The sequence below is a fragment of the Mauremys reevesii genome, linkage group 3 (genome assembly GCF_016161935.1).
Source record: "Mauremys reevesii isolate NIE-2019 linkage group 3, ASM1616193v1, whole genome shotgun sequence".
In the NCBI taxonomy this organism is placed as follows: Eukaryota; Metazoa; Chordata; order Testudines; family Geoemydidae; genus Mauremys; species Mauremys reevesii.
The window spans coordinates 14,513,103-14,540,413 of NC_052625.1; the positions used below are offsets into that span (position 1 = coordinate 14,513,103).

The 27,311-nt window shown below is 38.2% G+C and overlaps 1 protein-coding gene across 4 annotated transcripts in view; it reads left to right on the top strand.

Moving 5' to 3' along the window:
* B3GNT2 (UDP-GlcNAc:betaGal beta-1,3-N-acetylglucosaminyltransferase 2) overlaps window positions 1-26,861 on the top strand; it is a 28,280-nt gene extending 1,419 nt beyond the window's left edge. For 3 of the 4 annotated variants that reach the window (XM_039528835.1, XM_039528834.1, XM_039528836.1), the window contains exon 2: window positions 24,270-26,861. In XM_039528835.1, coding sequence (XP_039384769.1) covers window positions 24,279-25,472 — 1,194 coding nt within the window. In that variant the 5' untranslated portion in view covers window positions 24,270-24,278 and the 3' untranslated portion in view covers window positions 25,473-26,861. Of the gene's footprint in view, window positions 1-9,694; window positions 9,716-24,269 lie in introns of those variants that run through there. The other variant, XM_039528837.1, reaches the window with a different exon arrangement.
* Window positions 26,862-27,311: the final 450 nt, after the last annotated feature.

Genomic DNA, 27,311 nt, shown 5'->3' on the forward strand with positions numbered 1-27,311 from the left:
CCTTCTTGAGACATATTGTACTCTGTTAGGAGACATCAGGTTACTTGCTCTGAATGTGGCAGTGCAGCACACAATTCCTTAGTCATCTGGGAAAAATTTATGATGAAAGTTACTCAAGAAACCCTCTAGCTTGACCTCCAGAAAATATTCCACCCTGCTAGAGCTTAATAATTAACTCTGATGTTTGGCTGAGTGATATGGATTGAGGACACACTTGAGTTCATACACTGCTTTTAAACTTAACATTAAAGTCCATGCCTGATTTTGACTCACTAAAAGTGATTACATTCAGGAAAACTAAAAATCTACATTTAAAAAGGCTGCATGTATTATAATGCTTGCTAAATAGCAATTTTAATATTCCAGTGAAAGAATGAATATAAAACGCCTCTGAAGAAAACTCCTAGAGTAGATTTTCACAAATATATATTCATTTTAAAGAGACACTGTCAACTTGCATTCTAGTCAATTTTTAAAAACTAACCTAAAAGTAGTTTCAGGAATTACATTTTCCCTTGTCTTTCCCTGATAATTCTTGTGGTTTCACAATCAAGTTTTCCTGTTTTCAGATTTTTTTTCCTTCTCAGTTGAGAGAGAGACCCCCAACAAACAAATGGGAAACTGACTTTGTATAGAGGGAAAACAGTTAAATTGATTGTCAAGTATCGGGGTAGCCGTGTTAGCCTGTATCCACAAAAACAACAAGGAGTCCGGTGGCACCTTAAAGACTAACAGATTTATTTGGGCATAAGCTTTCATGGGTAAAAAAACATCTGAAGAAGTGGGGTTTTTACCCACGAAAGCTTATGCCCAAATAAATCTGTTAGTCTTTAAGGTGCCACCGGACTCCTTGTTGTTTTAATTTAAACTGATTGTGACTTGATCCAAAGCCCTTTGATGTCAGTGAAATTTCTTGTAAACTCCTTAAGGTCTAGTAAACTAGAAGTGATGCTTGTAGTAATTGTTTAAATTAGATGAAGTCTGACTTTTTAAAAATGGTAGTGTCCCTTTAATCCAAATATCATAGATAATATGGATGTCTTCCTTCTTAATTCTCTTCTGTTTTAATATTGTTTAATTGTGAATAAGCTTAAGACTATTACTGAGGGGCTTTTGGTAGGTAAGGCAAATCCTACTTTTGTACTTGATTCTCTTTAAATATATCATGCTATTACTACCTGCCTATTTATATCTCCTGTGATAAAGTTTCACAATGGAGATGAGTAGGTTTATGAAGCACTGAATGTAGTTAATGATTTTGTATAGTGCCTTTCATCCATAGATCTCAAAGCTCTCTACAAAGGAGTGGAAATATTGTTATCCTCATTTCAGAAAAGGGAAGCTGAGGTATAGAGAGGTGAAGTGACTTGCTGAAGATTGCACAGCAGATCAGTGGTAGAGTAGGAAGTAGGTTGGGTTTCCTGACACCTAGTCAAGGGCTCTGTCTAGTAAGTGGTGCTCAATTTCTCTTGTGTCCTTGTTTGCCTTTGAGAAAGTAAAGGGACTGGCTGTCACAAAAATATTTGATTGTTTTCTTTACTTGCAAGACAAGTAATAGCACCTGAAATCTGTTCTCTCCACTATTGGTGGCAAACTCAGTGCGTATCCGTTGTTGTCTTTTTAAGCACTGATGGTATTCTTGGTGTTGGATAGGACTCAAATATAATGGTAGTCTTTGTTATGGGAAGGTTACAACTAAAGGGATAAGGATAAGACAAGATGCACTAGGTGAACATATTTTTATGTCCCAATCCCACAAATACTTATGCACATACTTAATTTTCCGGTGTTGAGTAGGCCCCATTGATCCTAAAAAATTGTGGGATTGGGGCCTTAAGTTTTTTTGCCTGTTTATCAGAGGCTTGGAAGAAGTGAGTCTAGGAGGGATTTAACTTAGGTGATTTTAAGAACAATCCCCATGAAAACAAGCTCTGTAGTCAGATCCTCTATCATTTGCAACCTGCTGGCGCAGTTCTACTTGTTGTAGGACTATTTTAGACTATTCGTCACTGACTTTACCACTGAGTCTAGACCCGTTCTGAACAGGGTTAAATGACAGTGGAGAAAATAGGCAACCTACCCTAGCGCTCCCACTCATGTAGTTGAAATAGTATGAGATCTTAGGGGAAGAAGGCCAGTGTTCTCAATACCATAGCGGTGTTGTGGTGTCTCCTTTTGAGTAAATATTATGTGGTGGTTTTTGTTATGCAAACTGCTGAGTTCTCTACAGTCATGCTGTATAGCTTTTCAGGTTAGGTTTGCATTACAGATTAAAAAATAAGAGAGCACCATCCCCTAAAGTACTAGTTGTATAGCTGCACACTATAACACCACTCTCTTTAGTCCCCATTTCATTTCAGATTTTCTGCTAGTTTTTCTTAAAATCTAAAATCCTTTCTTAAATTTGTATTATTCTTCAGGATTTCATTTTGAACTGTCACCCTGTTTTCTCTGTTGCTAGATTTAATTTTTGACATCTGCATTTGTCCAGAGTGTGTTGAGAAATCTTTGCTGCTTTAGATGACAGGAGGAGCTTTTACTTCAGCTTTGTGGATCATATCCCAAACACTGCCACATTCCATGTTTTGATGGCACATGACTGTTAATAACACTATAAAACGCAATCCGGGGTGACTGAACTTGATTTTCTAGACCTGCATTTTGCATATTTCAATCCTACCTTGTGTTATGCTAAGCATTTGATACTGTTGACTACTATTCTTTTATCCTTTTTCGTAAAAATATTTAAGGTCAGGGGTTGGTTTTTCTTTACGTAACTTGAGAGAAACAAAAGACGTACTTTCAAAAATTTTGCTTGAAAATTGAATTTTTCTTGAGGATGGTCCTAACAAGAATGATTGCTGGCTTTTTTTTTTTTTTTTTTAATCAACTATGCAGATATGGTGGTGTAACAGTTTTCATTTAATTCCACCAGAATATTTTTTTTTCCATAGTGGAAACAACATAAGAAACAAATTTAACTGGTGTGTGGTAGTTTGAGCTTTTTAAAATATGCAGTTAGTCTGTGCATTTTTATGTTTACATTTTTGGCTGGCTGTTACTTATAACCTAAAAGTGTAAAGCTGACTTTTTTTTGTTTGTTTTTCCTCTCATGTATATGTACAGTGTTTTTGTTCAGTTACTTGAGTGCTAACTTTGGAAAGGAAAAAAAAGCAAAATATCTTTGAAAAATCCATAAGATCTTTTAAACAAACAAAAAAACAGGCTCAGTTTTAATTTTTGTTTCAATCTTTAGTACCTCTTTGAAGGAACCCTTACATAAAACCTTTCTAATTTATTTAACAAAATGTTAGGGTCCTTGTGCTTTGTACACAAGAAATCACTGAATAACTATTGAATATTTTGTACAGTGTAAAATACAGTATTCTCTAGATCTACATTTAAGTGAATGTTGGCTACATAATTAGTAAGAAATGTGTATTTTTCTGGGAAAGAATACAATTAAAATCCACTATAACTTTGTCTGTCAATATACATTTGTTATGTCATATTGTCACCTTATGGGGGATATGTATCATATTTTATCCCTTTCTGCTGTCACTCAGTGATGCAATTTCTATTTGCCTACAAGAAAAGTAGTGGCAGTAAATTGGAATGGAGAAGGAAGAGTGACATTTGGGAACATATTAAGAACTATTTTTTCTCATTTTAGCACAAAACTGACAAGTCATTGACTGCAAATTGGAGTATACACATCTAAGCAGATGTGAGATAGCAATGTTTGGGTCCTCTACTCATAGAAATACTCTCTAGGGATTTTGGGCCTGATCCTGCACCTCTCAAGTCATGGGAGCTTTTCCACTGATTTCAGTGGGTGGGGAATCAGGGACCTTGGGCTTAAAAGAGGCACATAAACCTTCACAATATTCTAGGACCTGCGTAATGCAGTGAAAGGGCTGGATCATTAAAATGTACTATGGTGAATTGTGCAAAAGAATGATTGAATAGAAACCTCATGAGAAGCAATTAACATTTAAATAAGAGAGAGGAAAAAATCCCAGAGTATGATGGGTGTGCTGTTTGGTTTATTTAACACAAAGGGAGAATTGATGAAATCATTTCATCAGATTGGTCAGCAAAAAGATTTGTTTTGTTTTGGAAAAATAATTTTTTTGAGTCTTTTTGTAACTTTAATAGTCAGAAGTTGTTGAATTGCTGTTCAGGAAAAAATGTTTATCTGTTAAGGTTTTGTATTGTGAATTGTTGGTGTTTCACTCAAGCTTAACTGAAAACTTGCTCAAAGTAGTAAAATCCATGGCTGTTATTGGTGATACCTTATTTTGTTAACATGAAGGAATCCTTAGGCCTTGTCAAACCACACAAGTTATACCACTTAATTGTACAGATATCGTTAAAGTAGTACAAACCCCTCCCAGTGTAGAAACAGTTATATTAGCATAAAAGTGATTATACCAATACAGCTTATTCCTTTATGTGATTGAGAATAAACTGTGCTGGTATAAAGGTCTTTTATACTTGTATAACTATGTCCACCCCAACATATCTCTAGCTGAAAATAATTATACTGGTACAAGGTCTGTGTCTCGATCAGGCCTTAGTCTTGCATTAATTATTCTCCAACTTCTCACCCCCACTACCACAGCCAAAAAGTCTGTAATTCTAGCTGCAGCATATACTGTATTTATAAATAAGAATACACAAAACCTTTCAAAGTAGATATGTAAACAATCTATTTGAGGCATAAGAAGATATGCCATAAGTTACTTCCTATGAAAGGCACATGTATTAGACCAAAACTTGAATACACTTGATGTGTTCTTAGTGGGTCGTCGGTCACTGATTTTTGCTAATACATATTTCTGATTTTTAAACTGAGATTCTTTAATATGGCATATGCATTTTATCTGCAGATGAAGGCTTTATGACCCAGCCTGGTGGTTTTGAAATACCAGTGTCAGGAAGAAAACTTCCCCTGAGGTGCTCACCAGAGGGGCTAAACATCAGTTTCTGCACAATTTAAACAACGAAGGAGAAAAATATCTAACCCTTATGGTTGTAAGGATAATCTTATGAATATGAACTGATGCAGTGCTGCCTTTCTAAATCTGCAGATACCTATAGCATGCCTGCTGCTGCTGCTCATAAATTTCCTAAGCAGCAAAGTGAAATTGACAAAACTCTAGCAATAGTGAATCTTTATTCAGAATCCTGTACACAGCAGTACATCTAGTATTTATGTTAACATCACTTTGCTGCTGCTTGGAGGGCTAGAGGACAGGAGAAGATAAGCAACTGGAGTTGTTCACAAGTAAGGATCCAAAGAAATAGATGCTGAGGGGAAGGATAGTAGCAGTTAACTAACTTCTCCAAATTTAGGAGTAGAAGTATGGGAAGTAGAAAGCTCCTTCTTCCTTCTGGTAGTCAGTGGATGAACATTTAATATATATCAGAAACCTACTGGTGAAAGGCTGATACCAGGATGCTTTAGGTCGGGGTAGCACCCAGATAGGAATGCTAGCACCCTTCTTTTCCAACAGCATTATGGGTGGAGGAGGGCAGGGAGCCTGGATTTCTTACCATGGTGTTGCCCCTAAACCATGTTGGTGGGGGGCATCCCCAACTTTCATGGCAACGTCTGGCTTGTATGTATCAAGTTAATTTTTCAAGCATTGTCCTGGTAGTATTGCTCTGAACATTTGTATGGGACATACACGTGAAATACCTGATCCCCAGCATCTTGCTCCTCAGGTCAGCAAGGCGTGCTCAGGAGAAGTAATCTCAGAGGAATCTGAAAATGTTCTGGATTGCTCAGTGATACCTTCAGCCAGTTAAGCACCTTTCTACACTGCGATTACTGCATTTAGAGGATCCAGTTTCAACACAGTTATCCCCTGACCTGCTTACAACATGGTTCCAATTTGTAATGAAGAATGGATCTTAATTCTGTTGGAAACATCCAAGGCTTTTAGCCTGGCTACGTAAAAGAGATAAAGTCCTGTTTACAGTGCAAATCAGAATTATGTTGAAATGGGGACCTCAGACTTGATTGTAATTGTAGCTTAGATTGGCTTTGAATGGCTCCAAGCAGATTCTTGTCCTGTTCTTTGCCACCAAGATGGTGGCCTTGATATTGAGGGCGGTAGATTGTGGAGGAGGGAAAGTACTGTGGTATGATACAATAGTTTTATTTTAAATTTTACAAACACCTGCTTCGAATGCCTTAGTAGACTTGTGCCCAGATTATTTCCAAGAATATAGAAATGGAGGAAAAACAATGGGTTCTTTTAGATCTTGATTAAATTCAATAATCATAAACTAATCAAACAGATTAGATTATTTTATTTTAAATTGAAAGCAGGGGGAAAAGGGATTAATTTTTACATTTGCTTGTGAATCTATTGTAATGCAGTATAGGCTGTATTCTGCGTGTTTCCAATTTTGGATGTAAAGTACATGAACGGCATTGCTGAGGAGTAGAAAATTTGCTTGCTCCATATTTAAAAATATAACTGGCAATCAAGTAAGTTTTTGTTTGAACATGGATTTTTTTCTGTTAGTTTTTGTATTTGAAATTATCCTAAAGTGCATTTTTGAAGTCTTTGCATTCTTTCCTACGTCCCTCCAACTGTTATATATAATACTGTTAAGAGCTTGACCATTTTCCCCTTCACTGAGTTTTATTTGGTAAATATGGTTTTTCTTTGTTTTGAAGTTGGAGTTGATGTTAATATTGCTGTTTTTATTTACTTATGCACCAGAATTCAGTGTCAGCACTACTTTGAGAGAAGTGTTTAACTGCAACTGCGGACCACCAAAGGGAAATGCATGATTAAAACAAAGTTTGTTTTTTTTAAATGTCACTAATAACATGATAGCTTTAGTTGTGGGAGGCGGGAGGAGAGAATTATTTAGATTATTTAGACATTGTTTTAATATCTGATTAAAGTAGGTTAGAGCTTGGAACAAAAGAATGTGGTAGTGTATCTTTTAGACAAATAATGTGTTACTACTTCAGTCTGGCAGCAGAATTTCTTCTTGGCTGATGGCCAAAGTTAAGGTTGTTGCAAGAAATGTGTGTGTGTAATGTGTATCTTTTTTATGGTTAATGGCATACTTCACTATATGTCTGAAAATGCACCTTTAAAAGGCTGTAAATAGTGAGCTTTAAACATTTCAAACTAATCGTAACTATTCATAGTAGGATAGTTTGACTTCATGACTTAAGTATTTCATAATTTTTTTCTTTAAAGTGAATGCAGAGTATACATGGTATTGGACTGAATGTGTAGGAAACTGTGGCCATGCCTGTACAAGAAAGTTGCAACAACTTAAATTGGTTTTTAAACCAGTGCCAACCTCTTTATTTCTGACAACAAAATTGATGTATGTTAAACCTGGTTTTATCTAAGTAAGAGTGTCCCCACAATTTTTTGCACTATTTTAACCAAGTTCATTTAAACCTTTAATTAAGCTGGTGCAACTTTATGATTTGTCTCACACTCTATTTGGGTAGAAATTTGAAGACAGTTAAATCACAAATACAGCCTTGTAAAATGGTTTTTATTAGTTAATTGAAAAAAAACTTTAAAAGTGATGATACATAAGAAAATATCAAAACATGTTTTATTTGACTTGTAATAGAAAGAAAGTACTACCTGTAGGTAGTGAATTAAATTGGTTCTTTCTGGTCACCATGTCCTTCAAGATGCTGGGCCAGACTAGGCAGTGTGGCCCAGCATTTTCCAGCAGGCTGGGCCGGGCGGTGCGGCCAGTCTGCTCTGGGGGGCGGGGCCGAGCGGCATGGCTGCAGCCTGTCAGCCCCAGAGCTGCAGCTGCTTTGGAGGTTGGGGGGAGAGCAGCATGGCCAGAAGCAGAGAGACTCTGGCCCCGCCTCTTCCCTTCTGGTTCTGCAGCCTGTGCTGCCTCTCCTTGCTCCCTCTGTTGGGCTGTGTCCCACCTCTCCCTCTCTATACCCATTCATAAGCCAACCCCCTTTTCTCGTGCTTCCCTTTTTACTTACAAAATTAGCTTATGAACGTGTATATATGGTACATTCCATTACTAGTGTTCATGCTCTTAAGTTTGCAGTGTTTTGGATTTCTGGACATGCACTTTGAGACTCTTCATGCTTCACGTTGAGGGCATATAATGGCGGAGTGCGCTAGCCCTTACTCGGTTCCTCTCCTCTCGGCTTTTAGACTTGAGTGCTCGCTGTCCAGGTGACTGCCAACAACTGTTCTAACTGTGTAGTTACTCTAGTTTTTAGTAGTTAGTTTTGCCTGTTGGCAAGTTTTTGTTTTGGTGTTTTTAAGCATTCTTATTTCTATTTTAAATGTAGTTTTTGATCCAGAGTGGCCTCTTCCAGGTCCTCTAATTTCAAGTATTGCTGTGTATATCACAGAACAGTGCCCCTGACTGGTGGACCCGTGTCTTGATGGCGTCAAGGAATTGTGTGTCACTGGAAGGTGTTCAATTTGCAAGTTCTTTAACTCAGGTACGAGAGAGGATAGGGAATCCTGCCTGTAGATCTTAAAGAATAGATCTTTGAGGCCGGCATCTGACCTGGGATCTTTGAAACACACTTCCTTGTGTGGCCCCTCAGAATCCAAGAGCCTGGGAGCTGAGACTCACCAATACGTCAGTAAAGTCTAAGGAAGTGGGTATGCCAGGGAAGCATTTTCCCACTAAGAGCTTGAGCAGGGCCTTCCCTTGACACTCAGTCTGAGTAGTTGCCATTGAAGTTCAGCTTCATCTGGGCACTGAAGCACCTCTGGCAGGGCTGAGGGAAGGTGGTACTGCCAAAGTCTCCATCACTGGCAAGAAACTGAGCACCTATAGCAGCTCATATAGTAGCATCAACATCAGCACTTCCACAACCTGCTCTGGTACTGCTGCCTTCTACACTGTCTGCTATACCATCAGCCTCTGCATGGAAGCCTGAACTGGTGCTGAGGGAGAAATCAGAACTGAGACACTTGTGCATCCCAGAGGTTTATAGCACTGAAGGACCTCTTAATTCTTCTGGAGTCAGAATCACCCCTCTTACCAATATTGGCAGCTGTGTCAGCACCAAGACATCAAACTTCCTTGGCACTAATGATGCCCATAGCCCTATTCTCTACTTTGAAGGACCTGGCTCCTCCAGTGGAACCGGACTATGCCTCATTGAAAGTCTCTGATGATGATAGAGCCTCAAACATATGCTCTCCTCAAAAGTGGCCACAACATCATCATATATGATATATATATATATATATCATCATATATAGAGACCTTACTCTAGAGCTAGGTATTGGGATATTCTGTCATCAGAACAAGGGCATTGATTTCTTAGAATCTAGGCACTTTGACCATATCAACGAGTTCCAGGGTGGCCACTGAGTGATACGTCCAGCGCAGAACTAAGCAGTACAAAAAGACTGTCTACTTCAGCTACAGCATCCAGAGCTGACCCTGTGCCTCCGCAACCCCTGTTCAAGACCTCTCCTCTTCAACACCAAGAGGAAGAACCTGAGATGATAGCTCCCATCTCCACAGGCCATATCCTTATCTTTCCCAGGTGAGGCAGTCATCTCTCCAGGTGCCCTTCAAGTGATTTCAGTGGCTAGAAGCTTCTTAAGAAGGTGGTGAAAGCTCTCAGAATATTCATGGAAGAAGTCCAGGAACAAACCAATAAGTCTGTGCATCTGCTCCAGTCCTCACAAGAGAAGATAAGACTCCCTTAGTTGAATTGGTAAGCATTGCTAAGTTACTTTTTTAGTGCTGAAGGAAGATGAATTTGAGAAATATTTGAATATATGGGGGTGGAATTAGAGATGAAGGATGGTCTAATGATTAAGGAGATTGGTGCATTCTTGGTTGTGTGAAAGACTTCTGTGTGACCTGCAAAGTATTTTTTAAAAATTGAGATTTTTCCTTTTTGTTGTAATGCATGAATGTCTGAAAGTGATTGAGTTTTTGTTCAGGGTGGATTAAAAAAAGATTTTTAAAAAATAAATAAAATCAGTTTTTATTTAAATTGGACTTTTTAAATTTAAATTACGGTAGGTTTTTCCCTCAAAAAGCATTTTATCAAAAAAAAATCCATCTAAAGTTTTAATTAAGATACATTAGAACTCAAAGATATCTCATCATGGAATACGGATTATAAATTCTAATTTTATAGTATGAGACAATATATTCATATAATGTTTAAGGAAAGTTTTGTAAATGAGTTCTAATAGTTCATGGATTAGGGACCCAATCTTATGGGGTTCCCAGGGGCTTCTGTATAGATTATTTAGGTTAATGTTTCTATCTACCCTGTGGGGCTCATTGTTCAGTCTAGAAGATACCATCAGAGATGCTTAGTTTTGCAGTTCTCAAACTGTGGATTTGTTTCCAGAGATAACATGCTTGTTAAGAGCAAAAATGTTTTAAAATAAATTATATAGCGGTGAGAAATAACAGACCTCAACCCTATTGTCCCTGTGCAAATTTGTGTACACAGAGTCAATCCCTTACCTCTCTCTAAAAGTGGAAAGTTTCCAAAAGTTCAATGAATAGAAGATTGTTGGGACAAGGAGAAGAAGTCTGGAGATAAATATGAGAAGGGAGGGACAGGCAGTAGAAACAAAAGTGAAACTGTTTGAGCAGCATATTCCGCAAGTCTTGAGGTCTGAGAGTAGCCTTCATTGATTTGAGATCTTCCATACATTCTCTCACTAGAGGGAAAAACCTATAATGGCAGCAGGCCGTAAAAGAGACCCAGTTTGGGAATAAGAACCATTCAAGTAATATATGTTTGCTGATGATGATGATTTAAAGAAAGTCACACCAGTGAACTGGTAGAAGTCACTTGATCACTTCAACAGTCTCTGAATCCAAGTGCTTATCTCACTTTTAACAGCAGTAGCTGCTTCTTCTGGTGTAGAAATAATATTTTCTTCCTTTGGACTAATTCATTCCAAATTGAGAAATCATTTGGGACCTGGAAAAGCAGGAAAGCTTGTTTTTCTTTTCCAGGTTATGAACAAACAGGAAAATGCAGGTGACATAGTTGCAGAAGCCAATATTTTAAGTTTCTCATGTTGATCTGGCTCACGTAGTCTATTTAATTTTTGTATTTTTTTTTTAAAATTCATTTAACTATTTTAGTTAAAACAAAAACAAACCTGATTTCAAAAAACTTGAATGTTTAACTAAATTCAAAAATTCATATGCTTGTTTTGTTAAAATATTATATGTTTGCTGTTGAAGAAAAAAATCCAGGATACATAATGTTGTTTTAGTTAAATAAAACAATTTACATGTCTGTCTGGTGATGTTCTTCTAATACAGCATGGCAAGAAAATCCTCCAAATATTAATGATTAACCTGTTGAATTGGAGATAGTTCACCTCCCAATGTTTTCATAAATATCTGCTTCAATTATCTTTGGTATTTGAAATAACCAAACAGTCATTCATTTTCTGATATAGCTGTAAAACTAATCTGAAAAGTTTTCAAAATAAATCACTTAATGTATAGTGTGTACCTTCTAAAAATGAAAGCTACATCTATCTGAGTTGTGAAGAATATGTATTTAGGTTATAACAACCAACAAGAATGCACTTTTATGTAGAGATCCATGATTAAATAGACTCTTCCTGACTAGTGATTTTAAATCAAATTGATTTAAATCAAATCCACCCTGTTTTCTTTAAACAAAAAGTTTTTATTTCTGTTTACTTTGGAAATCTCACAAATGTCAAGTGTCTTTCTCCATACCTTTGCTGGAGAACTTCTGGGATGGCTCAGGGATGTTTATAGTGACTTCTGATGCTTGAAAGAAGGAATGTGTTTAATCTTGAAGTATTCTTTTCTCCAAAGTGATAATTAGGAATTAAAGTTATTTAGGTGTTAATATAAATCTTCCACCGTACACCATATTTCAGTGTTCTCAATCTCTCTGGTCCAGAGCCTATATAGGTATTTTATACAAAGTGAAATGGGTTTAACGGGAGGGCTTGAGAGAGAGGCCTACCCCAAAATAGCCTATGTAGTTTGATGGTTAAGAGACTCATCTTTGAGGGGAGAGAGAGACCTGCATTCTGTCCCTTTTCCAGAGAAGGAATTTTAACCTGGGTTTCCCATATCCCAGGTGAGTGCCCTATGATTGGGCTATTTGGTATGAGGGGGCACCTTCTCTTCCAGTTTTGTGAATCTAGCCCAACATCTCCTTTGCTTTTATTGAGAGAGGTTAAAAATGCCCAGAAACAGAATGTTTAATTTGATCCAAAATGTAACTTTTGTTATCTTCTTTTGGATTACCAAAAATCTTTATTTTTGATTCAGGTCAAACTGGATTCTTTGTTGTTTTTATACAGCTACCAGTAAACTTCAAGGTCAGTGATACTTGAGCTGGGCAATAAAACACTTCTTCTGTTAATGTTACAGAAAGCATGCTGAGTGTAATCATATAATGGAATAACTTAGATATGGATGTTTAACTTAAAATAAAATTTATTTTTATTTTATTTTTTAGGAGAGGACTGGGGTAAATCTCCATTGTTATCCCTTCCTTGATGAAGGGGGGAGGGATAGCTCAGTGGTTTGAGCATTGGCCTGCTAAACCCAGGGTTGTGAGTTCAATCCTTGAGGGGGCCACTTAGGGATCTGGGGCAAAAATTGGTCCTGCTAGTGAAGGCAGGGGGCTGGACTTGATGACTTTTCAAGGTCCCTTCCAGTTCTAGGAGATTGGTATATCTCCTATTATTATGAAGTTGGTAGGTATAGCTAAAATCCAAGTAATGGTTTCTTCCTTAAACGGCTGGTTAGTTAATTTTACTCTGGATCTTTGACCCCACCATCCCTTCAGATTCTGTGCATCTGTGGGTTTCCCCTCTCTTACTTCTTAAGATGGTCTTCTGGAATCCCCGTCTCTCCATATATTATTCTCCAAACGGGCTACATTATGGTGACACCCCAGCTGAAGTACCCAAGAGTTTTGCCTATAAAATGTCAGAAAAGATGAGCAATGATAAAAATCAATTTTATAAATCTTGGTCGGGATTCCCTCTAAGATTTTAGTACAGGATGGACTGAGCATTTAAATACTAACGGTACAGGGAAGTGATGGTACCAGAGTAAGACACTCCTTACATTGTCCTTTTGGTGGCCCTTCTCACTGATTTATGGAAGAGCATTGTGTTCCAAAGGGAGTAGTGTTCCATTCTCATCAGTGGAGGGATAGATGCATAAGCTGTTTTTTGTGGAAGAAGACAGATGTTTCTGCAGATGTCTTCCTGTCTTTGGAGGAGAATCGGAGTGCCCCAAACCAAATCTGAGAAGGCTAAAATGAGTGTGGTGAGAAAGAAATGAACACGTGAGAATACTAAAAGTAGTGTGTTAATCAATGAAAAATGCATAATATCCAAAGGGCAAATTAGTAAAACTAATTTCCTGTCCACATACAGGAGTTGAACTGATTTAACATAAGTCATTTTAAAAATCCATTTTAGTTCAATCACAGTAGGCCCTTGAATGGACACTTAAATTGTTTTACATTTAGTTGTACTGATTGAGCTTAATTAAGCTAGATCAGTGTAAGTCACATTTCTCATCTAACAACGCTCTCCTGTCAGTGGCTTGGACATAAATACCTATAAACTACATCCAGAATAGAGATCCCCAGCAGAGGTATAAAAACAAATGTGTTATCGATATTTGCACTGGGTTACAACTGTAAAATACTTTCAAAATAATATGAATTAGAAATAAGACTTAAACTCATTTTGTACTGAATACCTTGCTTGAGTATTGGGAAATGAATAATATAAAGAAAAATTACTTTTTTCCTACTCAACCATGTACATTTCAGACAAGTAAAGAATGAGTCCTCAGACAACATCTCACCATTTGCCCTAGTTTTCTATGGGCACTGGTCAGGCTGAGTAATAAAGTTTAGGTGCTAAGAATATATGAACATACAATCCTTAATATACTTTCAGGCACCATGCTATGAGGTACTAAATAATCCAGAAAACAATAGCATAGTATACATTGAAGGGACACTTTTCATCTTCAGCACTGGTTTTAGTCTTGCTCGTCTGATTTCTAAAGGTAAAATAGTAATGATGAAAAGGACAAGAAGGGTTAGAAACATTGGGAGCAGATTCTATGTGGGAAGGGATTCAAGTTGTGTGTCCTTTACATTGTAAATGTGTGTCTGGGGACGGTAAGATTAATTGCCAACAGGAAGAACTTTCATTTTCGAGAAAAAAGAGGAACTCTGCTTTAATTCTGCTAGATTGTACACTAGTACGTATGAGTTAGGATGTCTGTCCAGAGAGGTGAATCTTCTAGGAGAAATTGAAATTACAGATGGAAAAACTAATTTTGCCTCCCCAACCCCCTTAAAATTCTGTCCTTAGCATTTCATTTTTACATTGTTTTCCCGCTGACTTCTAATTTCTGATTCCACTTTGGATGATACTACTTTGTATTGCACCAACTCTTGAGGTTTTTTGGCTTGCTTTTTTTAAAACTAGGATCCTGGCTAGATCACTGCTTCCTAATAAATATTTCAAAGGTGAGAACTATTGGCTAGGTATGTGGTGTAATGTAGAACATTTTATAGAGTATTGGGCTTTTTTCCACAGGGGAGAGGGGCTACATAGTTTGGATAGTCACCAACTTAATAGTAGGGTAACCAGTCATTGTGATAGACTTGCTAGAGTAGTCAAGTGTTTAATTTACAACAAAAGGGGAGTGTATTAAGGGGTAAACACAGTTCAAACTTAACCATATAACTCAGAATCAAGGTGTAATGAATTTAATGATTCAGGGTATTGAACAACTCACTGAAGAATAAGGTAGATTCTGTATCACTTGAAATCTTTAAATCAAGCGGTTCTGCAGGTTAAACCACAGCTTATTGGACTGCTGAAGTAATTAGTTGGTGAAATGTTATGTGGTGAGGTAGGAGGTCAAACTAGTTGATTTCAGTGGTTGGTTCAGGCCTTAAAAATCTATAAAAATTAAGTCCTTTTTCTCTCATTGCAGATTCCACAGTCACTCTACCTAATTCAAACTTAATATAACTCTTCTCCCAAACTATGCCTTTTTTTATACCTCCCTTGTCTACAAGTTTGCTTATCACCATTTTAAAATATTGCTGAAGTACATCCTTACCTTGAACAAAAAAAAGTTTGCTGAAAACCTTAATTCCTTCCTAGAGTACTGTGGTTTCTGTAGTTTCTTGAAATTTGGAAACAGGCATTTAGGTAATCAAAAATGCTGTGGCCAGGTTTCTGACAATTGTCTCGTTTTCCTCCTCTTTCTATTTTGAAGTTTTCAAAGCTCTGCCTCTGAATTGGGGTCATGGGTTATAACTACCCTCCTATCAACTTAGGTTTACATGTTTTTCCATTTAGTCTCACAGGTCTTAGTACAGCCAGTATTCCTGTTTTTTCCCCCCTCAACTCACTGCCTTCACAGTGCTCCCAGCCCAAAGAGAGAGGAATATAGTTCAGTACCAAACTTAAATGTACTGCCACTAAGCTATTATGGTAGCCGTTTCTCTTCTGTATTCTCCTCCTCCCCCAACCCCTTTTTTGCTGCCCTACTCATCCCTACTGTGAACCCTCAGCAGCAGATTGTATCTGTTTCTGCATGTGGTTCTTCCCTTATGAAACCGAAAAAAGAAGCTTGAAATTGATGAAGTCACTGCTCCTGTTGGGTCATACAGAAACTCCAGAATCCAGGCACAGACACAGGCCTTATCAACCCATGGACTTGCGCTATTTTAACTAAAGTGTTTTCAAAACAGTTTAAACTTTAGCTAAACAGATAGACACAAATTTCCACACCAGTCCTTGACTACTTCTGAAAGAATAGAATCTACTTTTTTTTTCTTTTTTTTTTTTGCAGCTGGGAGCAGGGATCATTCTTATTTCTTCTGAGGTGCTATCTACACTTTTCACTGGCAAAGGTACACTGGTGTAGATCCCTAATGTATGTATCTTTTTATACCAGTGCAACAGGGCTGGTGCATTTTTCCTTGATTTGAAACAGTGGTAGATGTGTCTAGGTTGTAGGTTTGCACTGATGCAACTATATCAGTGTAGCTACACTGGTGTAAAAATATCCAGTGTAGACTAAGACTGAGTCAGAAGCACCCTGGCTTCCTCTGGGCTTACTTCTTGTTCTTCAGTTCTTATAATAGATTCTAAGGACAGAAAAGACCATTATGGTCATCTAGTCTGAATGGCAAAGGTTTTCCATGATACTAACTCCTCCTCTTCCTCACTAGCTCTCGTTAAAACCGCTTCAGTAAAATCTGTCCACATGACCTGCTCAGATTGCTACTACTTAAGTATAAGTCGCAAAAAACACTGTTTTAATACATTTTATGCTGCTGGAGCTGTTGCTGCTGGCAAGCTGCCCGAACTCAAAATTCACACCACTAGCATTTTGGTCAGTCAGTGCAACATCAACAGACCAGATGGAAAACAAGAGTGGTCTTAAGACACAGCTGTGCCTGTTTACACAATGGAAAAACATATGTGATGGACTGTGTTACTGGTTTTGGAGTTGTAAATCCAGTTCCCCTGCTTGGCTGGCAACCTTACGTCATCTTATGTCCTCAAGCATGAAGTTTTAAAATTGTAAAGTCTAACTGCAGTTGCTATCTTTTATGAAATTTACGGAGTTACTTGTCAAAATTATAATCCTTCAGCAATGAGTTCTACTGACTTATCCTTTAAAAGAACATTTTCTTCTTCCATTTTAAATTTCTTTCCTTTTTAGTTTGAGTGACTCAGTATATAGTTGCTATCCTGTATAGTGAATAATACAAGAGTTCAAATGGCTCTTCCTTCTGCCTACTAAAACCACTTTTTTAAGAAATATAATGTACTCGAGTTAATTGCTGTAGTTTAAAAAAAATTGGTGATCTGTTTCTGTCTTGCAAGCCATTAACTTATTAATCATACTATATATATAAATTATAGTTAGAAACTACGAAAAAGCAGTATGTTCATAAAATTTTAATTTAAAAAATTCCAGTTTCCTTTATTAGATCTTTATTACTCAACAAAATATTTCACACAACTTGCATTGTTGCATGGAGCTCTGCTTTTAAAAGTGGCTTATACTTATCCCACAATGAAGTATAACTGAATCTGTTTTGTCAATAGTGATCGCTGCTGGTGCCTGCCGTCCTTAGACTAGTCTCTTCAGCAACAGTAGTATAACAATAATTAAAATACATTAAAGTCAAAGGAAACACAGTGTAGGAATAAATAGTCAGTTTTTGCACTAGAGAGGTAAGTGGGGTCCCCCAAAAACCTGTACTGGGATTTAGTGCTCTTTAGTGTATTCATTTAATCATGTGGAAAAGGAATGAACAGTGAAGTGGCCAAGTTTGCACATGATATAGAATTATTCAAGATAAGTTCAAAGCTGGCTGCAAAGAGTTACAGAGGGTTCTCACAAAATGGGGTGACTGGATAGCAAAATGGTAGATTAAATTCAATGATGGTAAGTACAAAGTAATGCAGTTTGGAAAACATAATCTCCATTTTTATATATATAAAAAGGGTTCTAAATTATCTGTTACCACTCAAGAAAAAGATCTTGAAGTCACCACGGATAGATAACTGAAAACTTCAGCTCAATGTACAGCAGCAGCCAAAAAGACTTAACAGAATGTTAGCAACTATTAGGAAAGGGACAGAAAATAAGACAGAAGATATAATGCCACTATATAAATCCATGGTTTTAGAGGTGCAGACTCACCCCTGCGGCACCTCCTGCTGGTCTGTTCCAGGATTTAGCTCGTTCCTGCTCCGGAGCGCCCTCTGCAGGCCAGTGATCCGTCTTACCTGTGGCCCCATATCCCTCCCAGGACCTCGGTGCCCTGTTTACCTGGGGTGCTGCCCCCTGGCAGTAACACCTTTCAGCGTCAGGGTCTCCCCCTCCCAGGGGAACCCCCACCCATGATCCCCACCTTGCCTCAGTCTATGGCTACTGCCAGTCATTGATTTTCAGCGGCACTCACATTGCCCAGGTCCTGGCCACCCGTCCGGGAGCTCTGCATTTTAATTTAATTTTAAATAAAGCTTCTTAAACATTTTAAAAACCTTATTTACTTTACATACAACAATAGTTTAGTTATATATTATAGACTTATAGAAAGAGACCTTCTAAAAACATTAAAATTATTACTGGCACGCGAAACCTTACATTAGAGTGAATAAATGAAGATCGGCACAGCACTTCTGAAAGGTTGCCGACCCCTGGTCTAGCCCCCAGGCCCTGGGGCAGACTGCAGTATCAGCCTACTCATCACTGGCAAGGTTGGGTTTGGACCTGCTGCCTTGGCCTATCCCTGAGCTGCCCTCTGCAACCCCCAGTACCTGATTGCCTTCTGCTAGGCTGCAGCCTGGGGCTTTCCAGGCTGGAGCTCCCTGGCTCCTCTGCCTTTCCCCAGCCCTGCTCCATTCAGGTGCCCTGTGTCTAGCTCCCTGCAGCCAGGCCCTTCTCCCTTTACAGGCAGAGAGAGACTGCCTGGTCCTCTGGCTCACAGCCTTTTATGGGGGCTAGCTGGGCCTGATTGGGGCATGGCCCCAGCTGAGCCTACTTTCCTCCAATCGGCCCAGGCTTCTTGCCCCACCCACAGCCCTCTTCTGGGCTGTTTCAAGCCCTGCAGGCCAGGAGCGGGTAATCACTCCGCTACACAGGTATGCACATATCTTGAATACTGTGTCTATTTCTCTTCACCCCATCTCAAAAAAGATAGTGGAACTGTAAAAGGTTCAGAGAAGGACAACAAAGGTTATCAGAGGTATGAAACAGCTTTGTATACAAGGAGAGACCAAAAAAATTAGGGCTGTTCAGCTTAGAAAAGAGGTGTGTGTGTGATCGAGAGAGAGAGAAAGAGATAGCGGTCTATAAAATCATGAATGGTGTGGAAAAGGTGAATGCGGATGTGTTATTTACACTTTCCAACAATAGAAAAAACAGGGGTCACTTGAAATTAATAGGCAGCAGGTTTAATAGAAACAAGAGGAAGTACTTTTTCACACAATGCACAGTCAACCTGTGAAACTCTGCCATGAGATGTTGTGGTGGGGAAAAAGAATAACTGGGTTCAAAAAAGAACTAGGTCAGTTCATGGAGGATAGACCCAACAATGGCTATTAGCCAAGATAGTCAGGGATGCAACCCCATGCTTGGGGCACCCAGAAACCTCTGACTTCTAAAAGCCAGGAGTGGAAGACATGGGTGGATCATTCCAAAATTGCCCTGTTCTGTACAATCTCTCTCACACTCTTGTACTAGCCACTGTCAGAGATAGGATACTGGGCTAGACAGGCCATTGATCTAACTCAGTCTGGCAGTTCTTATGAAATTTTCTGATGTGAATATAGATGGGGCCAGCAAGACTGACTATTAAGATTGACCATCATTTCCCATTATAAGACCCTTTTTCAGTTGCTTACCGTGTTGCCAGACTTTAACCAGTTGGGCAGAAATTATCCATGCTTGGTGTCTATCTTGGCTGACTGTTTTTGGAAAGTGTCAGCCAAAACAATTAGGCCATTTCTAAGAATGAGGCTGGGGAAAATATGTTTTGTAATGCTAAAATTCTGGTGACCTTTTCTTTGAGAAGCTCTAGCCCTGCTTTGGAGCAGGGACTTTGTGTCAAGGATGTACTGTTTGCTGTTCCTGTGAAAATCCATATTTTTTTTGGCTAAGTTAAGACTTTGGGGGAAAAAATTGTAGTTCACACATGCTTAATAAAGCACACTTCCTTTCTGAGCCTGAGTTTCACCATTTATCTGCTGTCAGCAAATATCTGTAAAACCCACTGACAAAGTGTGCCATCTCCCTCTAGTGCTGGTCTACATGGCAAGAATAGATTGTTATCCTCTTATCAGTTACTCTCTTAGCTCAAGTGGCAAAGGTCTGTGGTGGCATTTCTAGAGGTTCCAACTCTGCTGATGGACAATTGTGTGTGTTAATATGATGCTACATGATGGAATCTGTTTAAACGATTTACTTTATTGAAATACTAGGAAATTAAATACCAAAAAATTACATTAAAAGAACATTATGATTGCAAAGACAAACACGCAAGCACTTAAAAGTTAGGGAATACCAGAATTAAGGTTTTCTGTGTAACTTTAATTCACTCCTCTTGTGCGTGGATATTATGATGATGTCTTTAATTACATGATGGCTTATTATTTTTTGTCAACAGGACCCCACCTCAATCAGTGCACAAGATGGACCTGCTCTAGAGGTGAATCATGGTTGTGTAGTGAATAGAGCTGTGCAGGAACTGGAATTTCCATCCCTTGGAAAAGTCACATTTATTAAATGGACTTGAGTTTGATTTAGAATGAAATGTCAGAAATGAGAAATTTTCTACAGAACAGAAACTTTCTTGAAAAATTCAGTTTCAGAAAAAAAACAGAATTTTTTAAAAAAATTCTGGACCAGCTAACCACCTAGCTCCCTGGCAAAGTGGCTGAAGAGCCCGGCAATCTGGGGAGCCAGCCACCTGGGGATGTGGCTGCCTTGCTTCCTGGGGAAGCCAGACAGCTTGGAAACCTGAGTAGCCTGGCATCCTGCTCACTGGGGAGCTTGCCAAGTGGGCAGTCTGGGAAGCCTTGAATGTCTGCTGGGTGGACTGCTGGAAGGGTGGGGAGCTGCCTAGTTCCTATTGAAACTTTCAACAGAATCAGCACATTCCCATGGAACATTTAGGTTCTGTCTAGTCAGTGTTTCCAGTGGAAAACTTCCATCAGAAAATTTTCAGCCACCTCTGGTAGTGACAGAGGCTTTAGGATCCCTGTCTTATTTTTTTTGAAGAAGTTGAGAAGTTTGTAACGAATGAGGGAAAATATTGCAGGAAGTGAAAGAATGGTCTCACAGTTAAGGTTGTGAAATGCCACCCTGGAAGATTGGATTCTATCCCTCCCTACCTCTGCCATAGAGTTCTTGTGTGGCACTGGGCAAGTCACTTAAACCAGACTTTGTACATGTGATCGCCAGTTGTGTGTGCCTCACTTTGTGGATGCCCAACTTGAGACCATAGATTCTGATTTGCAGAAGTGCTGACCACTCACGGACAATTATCTACACGGACAATTTATAGCACTGCAACTTTCTCGCTCAGGGGTGTGAAAAAACACCCCCCTGAGTGCAGCAAGTTTCAGCGCTGTAAAGCACCACTGTAAACAGTGCACCAGCGCTGGGAGCCGCGCCTCTTGTGGAGGTGTTGTTTTTTTTTTGTTTTTTTTAGAGTGCTGGGAGAACTCTGCTGTGACTACGCAAGCCATAGTAAAGCACTGCCGGTGTACACTAGCCCACAGCTGCAATGAAGGGCTCTGCAAAATCTGATCCTAGACTTCTCAAATTGGGCACCCAAAATTAGTAGTCACTTTTGACCTTAATCTCTCTGTACCTTAATTCCTCATTTGTAAAATGGGAATATCATCACCCCCATAGCCATACCTGGTGGGTGTTGTGAAAATAAATTCATTAATGCTTTTGAAGCACTCTAATACTATAATGAAGAGCACCATAGCAAAAGCCCATGAAGAAATTAAGAATTCTGTCTTCGGAGTAGGATTTGAACTGTGTGGGGCCGCACATTGAATGAGGAGAAAACAAAATATTGAAAAGGTTCTCATTGAGATCATTGTCCATCCTGTGCACTGAATGAGGCAGGAGTCCTGTGAGGGGAAAAAATAGTATTCAATAAAATAATTCAAGACTGTCTCGTACTGTATACACACACAAGGGGGCAAATTAAAGTCACACAGGCCCAGCCCTGAAAATTATTATGGTGGGCAGGTTTGAATAGTAAATGCTGTGAGTTTTCCCTTTGTTTTCAGGAGTGTTTTGACTTTCTGTGCTTGTCCTATTTTAATCCTATAATTTTTCACTTACATTTTATGTGCAGCAAGAGTGAAATGTTCAAAGGAGAATATAAGTTGCTTATCATCCACCTTTAGATTTTTTTTTCCTTCTAATTTGGTTCTCAGTCTTCCAGTTTTTCAGCTGTCTGATTTAGTTATCCAAAATGCAGTTACCCTTTCATCTCTGAAACACATTCTTGCACTTCCTTATAGTGCTCATTTATTTGTCATGTGTCTGTTTTGGTTTCCATATTGTCAATCTTTGAGTCCCAAGCAGTTATTATATTAGTGGTAACTTGCGCTACAACTTCCCAGGCCATATTGGAGGATAAATTATTTGTCCTCAGTGGTCTCTAGCACAGTTTTGGTGTTTTTTTGTTTTTTTTAATACCTCATCTCTTTTGGATTTTATGTGCATCAGTGTAATCCATCAGTTCTCAAACTGTGGGTTGGGACCCCAAAGTGGGTCGCAACCTCATTTTAGAGGAGTTGCCAGGGCTGGCATTAGACTGGCTGGAGCCAAGGGCTGAAGCTGAAGCCTGCGTACTGCCTCCCAGGGTCAAAGCTGAAGTACAAGTCCCACCGCCTGGCCAACACATTCAAAGCTTACAAAGTATTTGCTTCATTTCATATGATAGATGAAAATATGTGCTTGGAAACAATATTATGTGATGGTAGACTATTGTTTTAAGTCTCCTGCCAGAGGAGGAAAGAAAACTGTTTAGTAGGTACTGTGTCTTTAAGAAAGGGAAAAAATTTTCTTGACAGCCTTGTTAAGATCTGTTCTATGGCTTCTCTTGGCTGACTCTGGTGCTCCCTCTGGGGAGGGGGATAGGAAGGGACATGGCAGGTCTCTCTCCCCCATTGGCTGCTGCTAGCTTGGGTGTCCTTGTTAGCTCTTTAGAAAATGAAAGAAACACTAGTTTTCTAAAATTTTTGGTGTATAATTTGATATGGTCTTATGTTTTGGGTAATGTCCCACTTATGTTGGTGTCTCTTTAGAATTTTCATGTAGTTTGCATAATGTGGGTATTGTTAGGTACGGGGGTGTGTGTGTTTGTGTATATTACACAAGTCCTTAATAGAGTTGACAAGCTGTTGCTGCAAGGTTTATAATGTACATTAACTCATTATTTTGTCTAATTTTTTTATAGGACTACAGAAAAAAAATTGAATTAGTTTGGGTTCAATTATAGAATCCATAGGGCTCTTACTATTTATCAGAGGCTAGTCTAAAAGATATGTTTGAGGGAAAGGAGGGAGTACTAGTGAGTTTAGGGACATCATCCTGATGAGAAGCTCAGCTTACAGCATAGGGAAGGCACAGGAATTCCAACCAGCCTTATAGTTACTTCTCATCTTTCATTTCAGCCTCTCATATCTGAGAAACTCAAAGCTTTCATTCCCATAATTGTCTAGCTACTAGAAGGAAGAGGGATCAATTTCTCTTCTTCTCAAGAGCTTCGGGGAGGAGGGAGGGGGGGAAGAAGAGTAGTAAATCCTCCCTAGTAAGGAGGGTTTTAGTTACTTTCCCTACCCTTCTGCTTGCCACACTAGGAAAGTGGCTTCCTATACTGCCCCTCCTTTATTCTTTTTAGTAGTCCTTCTCTCCTACAGATTACTCTAGTACTACCTTCTGGTACAACTCATTTTCTTCCCCAGCAGGAGAATGAAATTCAAAATTATAAACAAGGTTCACTGCTGCCCACACAGAGCTGAATAGCAGCTTTGAAACTGGCCAAGCTTGTCAATTTCACTTGGCTTCTGCTTGGGAAAGCTGGGGCAGTGGCAAACTGTAGACTCAAAAATTGAGCTCTGCAGCCGTTCACATTTGGAAGGATGTGACAACCATAATGGGTAGAGACTTAATTAAAAAAAAGACAAAAAACAAAAATAAACAAAACACCCTCCCCCCCCCCCCCACCGTATTCTCTCAAACCAACCCAGCCTCAGGCTCCCCTTATTACCAAGGAAAAGCCTACCAACTGCTGAGGCAAATGGGTTTTCAAGCCTTCATTATTGTATAGTCAAACATTTTATCTAATGTAAATCTTTTGGAAAGAGATCACTTGCTAATAATTTATATGCATGGTCAAATGCTTTATTCTGCTTTAGAAATTCAAGCAAAACTTTCCATCATTGCTTGTTCTGTTGATTGACAAACTTTCCATTTCTAATGGAACCGAAACCCCTATAGCTGCAAGAAAGAGTTTGTATATTAGAGGGTGACAAATTCATTTTTCATTTTCAGTGTGTAAATGTCAACCAAGGTTTGCTGACTTTTGTACACTTTGAGGTTTAGAAGTGGTCAAAAAAACCTCTTGTATGCCTATGAAATTAGAAATCTGTTGGGAAAAAGTTTGAATAAAATCTAACTGTCATTTTTCTTTTCAGATATGAGAAATGAGTGTTGGACGCAGAAGACTAAGGCTGCTGGGAATTCTGATGATGGTAAACTTTTTTATTTATGTGATTGTGGAAGTCTCCAAAAGTGGTGGTCAAGAGAAGAATACGAAAGGACAGGTTATAATACCCAGCAGCAAATTCTGGAGGAAATACACTCCTCACAAGGCCTATTGGAACAAACAGCAACAGAAGCTGGAACTCTCGTACAACCCCATTTTGACCTTGCTTTCCAATATGACTGTGGAAGAAACCTTAATTTCTAATATTAGTGTTCTGGTTTCCTGTGACCCTGATCCATCAGTAACTTCAGAGGTTAATGACTTTGCAAAGTTGCCAGACAGATTTAAAGACTTCCTGCTTTATTTAAGATGTAGAAATTATTCATTATTAGTGGATCAACCAAACAAGTGCAAACATAAACCTTTCCTGCTGCTGGCTATTAAGTCACTTATACCACACTTTGATAGAAGGCAAGCAATTAGGGAATCTTGGGGTAAAGAAATAAAATCAGGGGATGTAACAGTTGTAAGGGTCTTTTTGTTGGGACAGACCCCTCCAGAAGATAACTTTCCTGACCTTTCAGACATGTTGAAATTTGAGAGTCAAACCCACCAAGACATTCTTCTTTGGAACTACAGAGACACTTTCTTCAACTTGACTCTGAAAGAGGTGCTTTTTCTTAAATGGGTCAGCAGCACGTGTCCAGATGCCCAGTTTATTTTTAAGGGGGATGATGATGTTTTTGTGAATACCCATCAGATCCTGGATTACTTGAAGAGTTTATCAAAGGACAAAGCCAAAGACTTATTTATAGGTGATGTGATCAAAGATGCTGGACCTCATCGAGAGAAAAAATTAAAGTACTACATTCCAGAAAGTGTTTATGAAGGTTCTTATCCTCCATATGCAGGAGGTGGTGGGTTTCTGTACTCTGGTGATCTGGCATTAAGACTGAACAATGCATCTGACCAGGTCCTCCTCTATCCTATTGATGACGTTTATACTGGAATGTGCCTTCAGAAACTTGGGCTTGCTCCGGAAAAACACAAAGGCTTCAAAACATTTGATATTGAAGAGAAACACAGGAATAACATATGTTCCTACACAAACTTAATGTTAGTACATAGCAGAAAACCTCAAGAAATGATTAAGATTTGGACACACTTGCAGGATCCACACTTAAATTGTTAAATGTTTAAAGTAACATGCGGAAGTGTCTTCAATTTATTTTCCAAGATTGGGTCTCATTTCTTCACTGAACCATTAAAATTCCCCTTCGTTTTCACTTAATGGTTTTTAAAGTTACTTCTCTTAAAAATCATTAGCTAGAAACATTTGTCCAGTACTTCTAAAAGTAAATATAATACTAGAATAACAAATTTCTGGGAGTATGGCATGAAGACTTAGTCCTAATCTTTCCACTGCCCTAGCAGTTATTATGTTTTACTATTTCATCTACAAATTTTAAAATAGACTTCAGAAGTTATAACTAAAAATTCTTCATTGATTCATGGTTAGCTATCACCATAATGTTGAAAGCATGGATTGCCCACTTTTCATTGCTAATGTATCTTATTTGTGGTGGTAGAAACTGCAAAACACTGACTTTTTTTCCTAAGAAAACTTGTCTGTGTGAAATAGTTTTGTAACTTAAACATTCAGAAATTGGGAAAGTCTAATTTTTACACAAAGTAAAAAAAAAAAAAAAATTTAAAAATTACACTAATTATTGAAAGGTTTTTTTGATTTTGTAACTCTTCCTCTGTCCTATGCTACTCCTGAGCAGTATTCTCTCATTCAAATGTGATCTGCTGTGCAAAATATGTCTGCCTGTATCTGAAAGGATACTAAATCTCTACCTTTATTTTAATGATACTTTATATCTTATAAAATCACAGTATAATTTCAAATGGGATAACATTTTAAGAGCTGGACATGTGTGGGAGAGGATAGGTTTTATGTTGAACTTTGCAAATGGGCAGATTTTTGTCTTGAATTTCAGTTAAGCTTTACAAATCAAAGTTCTTCTGTCACTCATTTTATTCACATGAAAGGCTGCTCTGGCCAGTCCTTATTTTCTGTATTGGTGTTAAAAACAATCATCAGGTAGCTTGATTTGATATGGATAACTGAAATCTGAAATTGCACATCACTCAGGAATGCTTGGTTTGGATTTCTTCTATAAACTGATGATAAACTTAGAACAGTGTACATCTTAAACGTTTCAAGTTTTGAAAGTGAGATTTGGAAATTGCATGATGTGTCATACAACATGTTTCCCAAAACTCCAGAAATATTTTCTTGCCATATTTCCACATGTTGCTTATATGAGAATTTGTTCTAAGTAGTGATCCCTTCTGTGTATATATAATATATATATAGGAGTGCCTGTCTATTTATTGTTCAGATTGAAGACCAAAACATTTTCTTAAATATATTTGTGTAACATTTTATTTGTATACATTGTTGTCAGTCAAATATTTAAATAGAGCATGATATTTTAAATCTGTTGATGTAACATGTTAAATACAGTTAATTGTTTTTGAATTGGAAAAATAAAATTGTGATTTAAGTAGCTCTCATGTGCCTCTTGTATATTGTGTATTTAATACACAGCTGTAAAACTATCAAACACTTCACTGCATAATCAGTAACAAGCTATATTAAAGAATTTTTTTAAAACTATGATCAGCTAGGAGTTTATTCTTCAGCATGTTCCTGTTTTAATCCTAGAATGCAACAGAGACTGAAGAAAGACAGATGTTGAATGGTAATTATGTATTAACTTCCTAGGCATTGTAATACAGGTAAGTTAAGACAACACTAAATAGTAAAGAGCAAGAATAATTTTTAATGACTTTTTTAAATGTCCTTAGGAAAAATATCATGGGGTTTAGAAATCAGACCCGTTCATAATAACCTCCATGCTTTTAAGCAGAATGGAAAGGGGGTATTGAAAAGAAGCTTGAGATGAATTTAAAGCATGGCAATTGTGCCCAGCATTTTATATTTATTTAAAGATTACCAAAA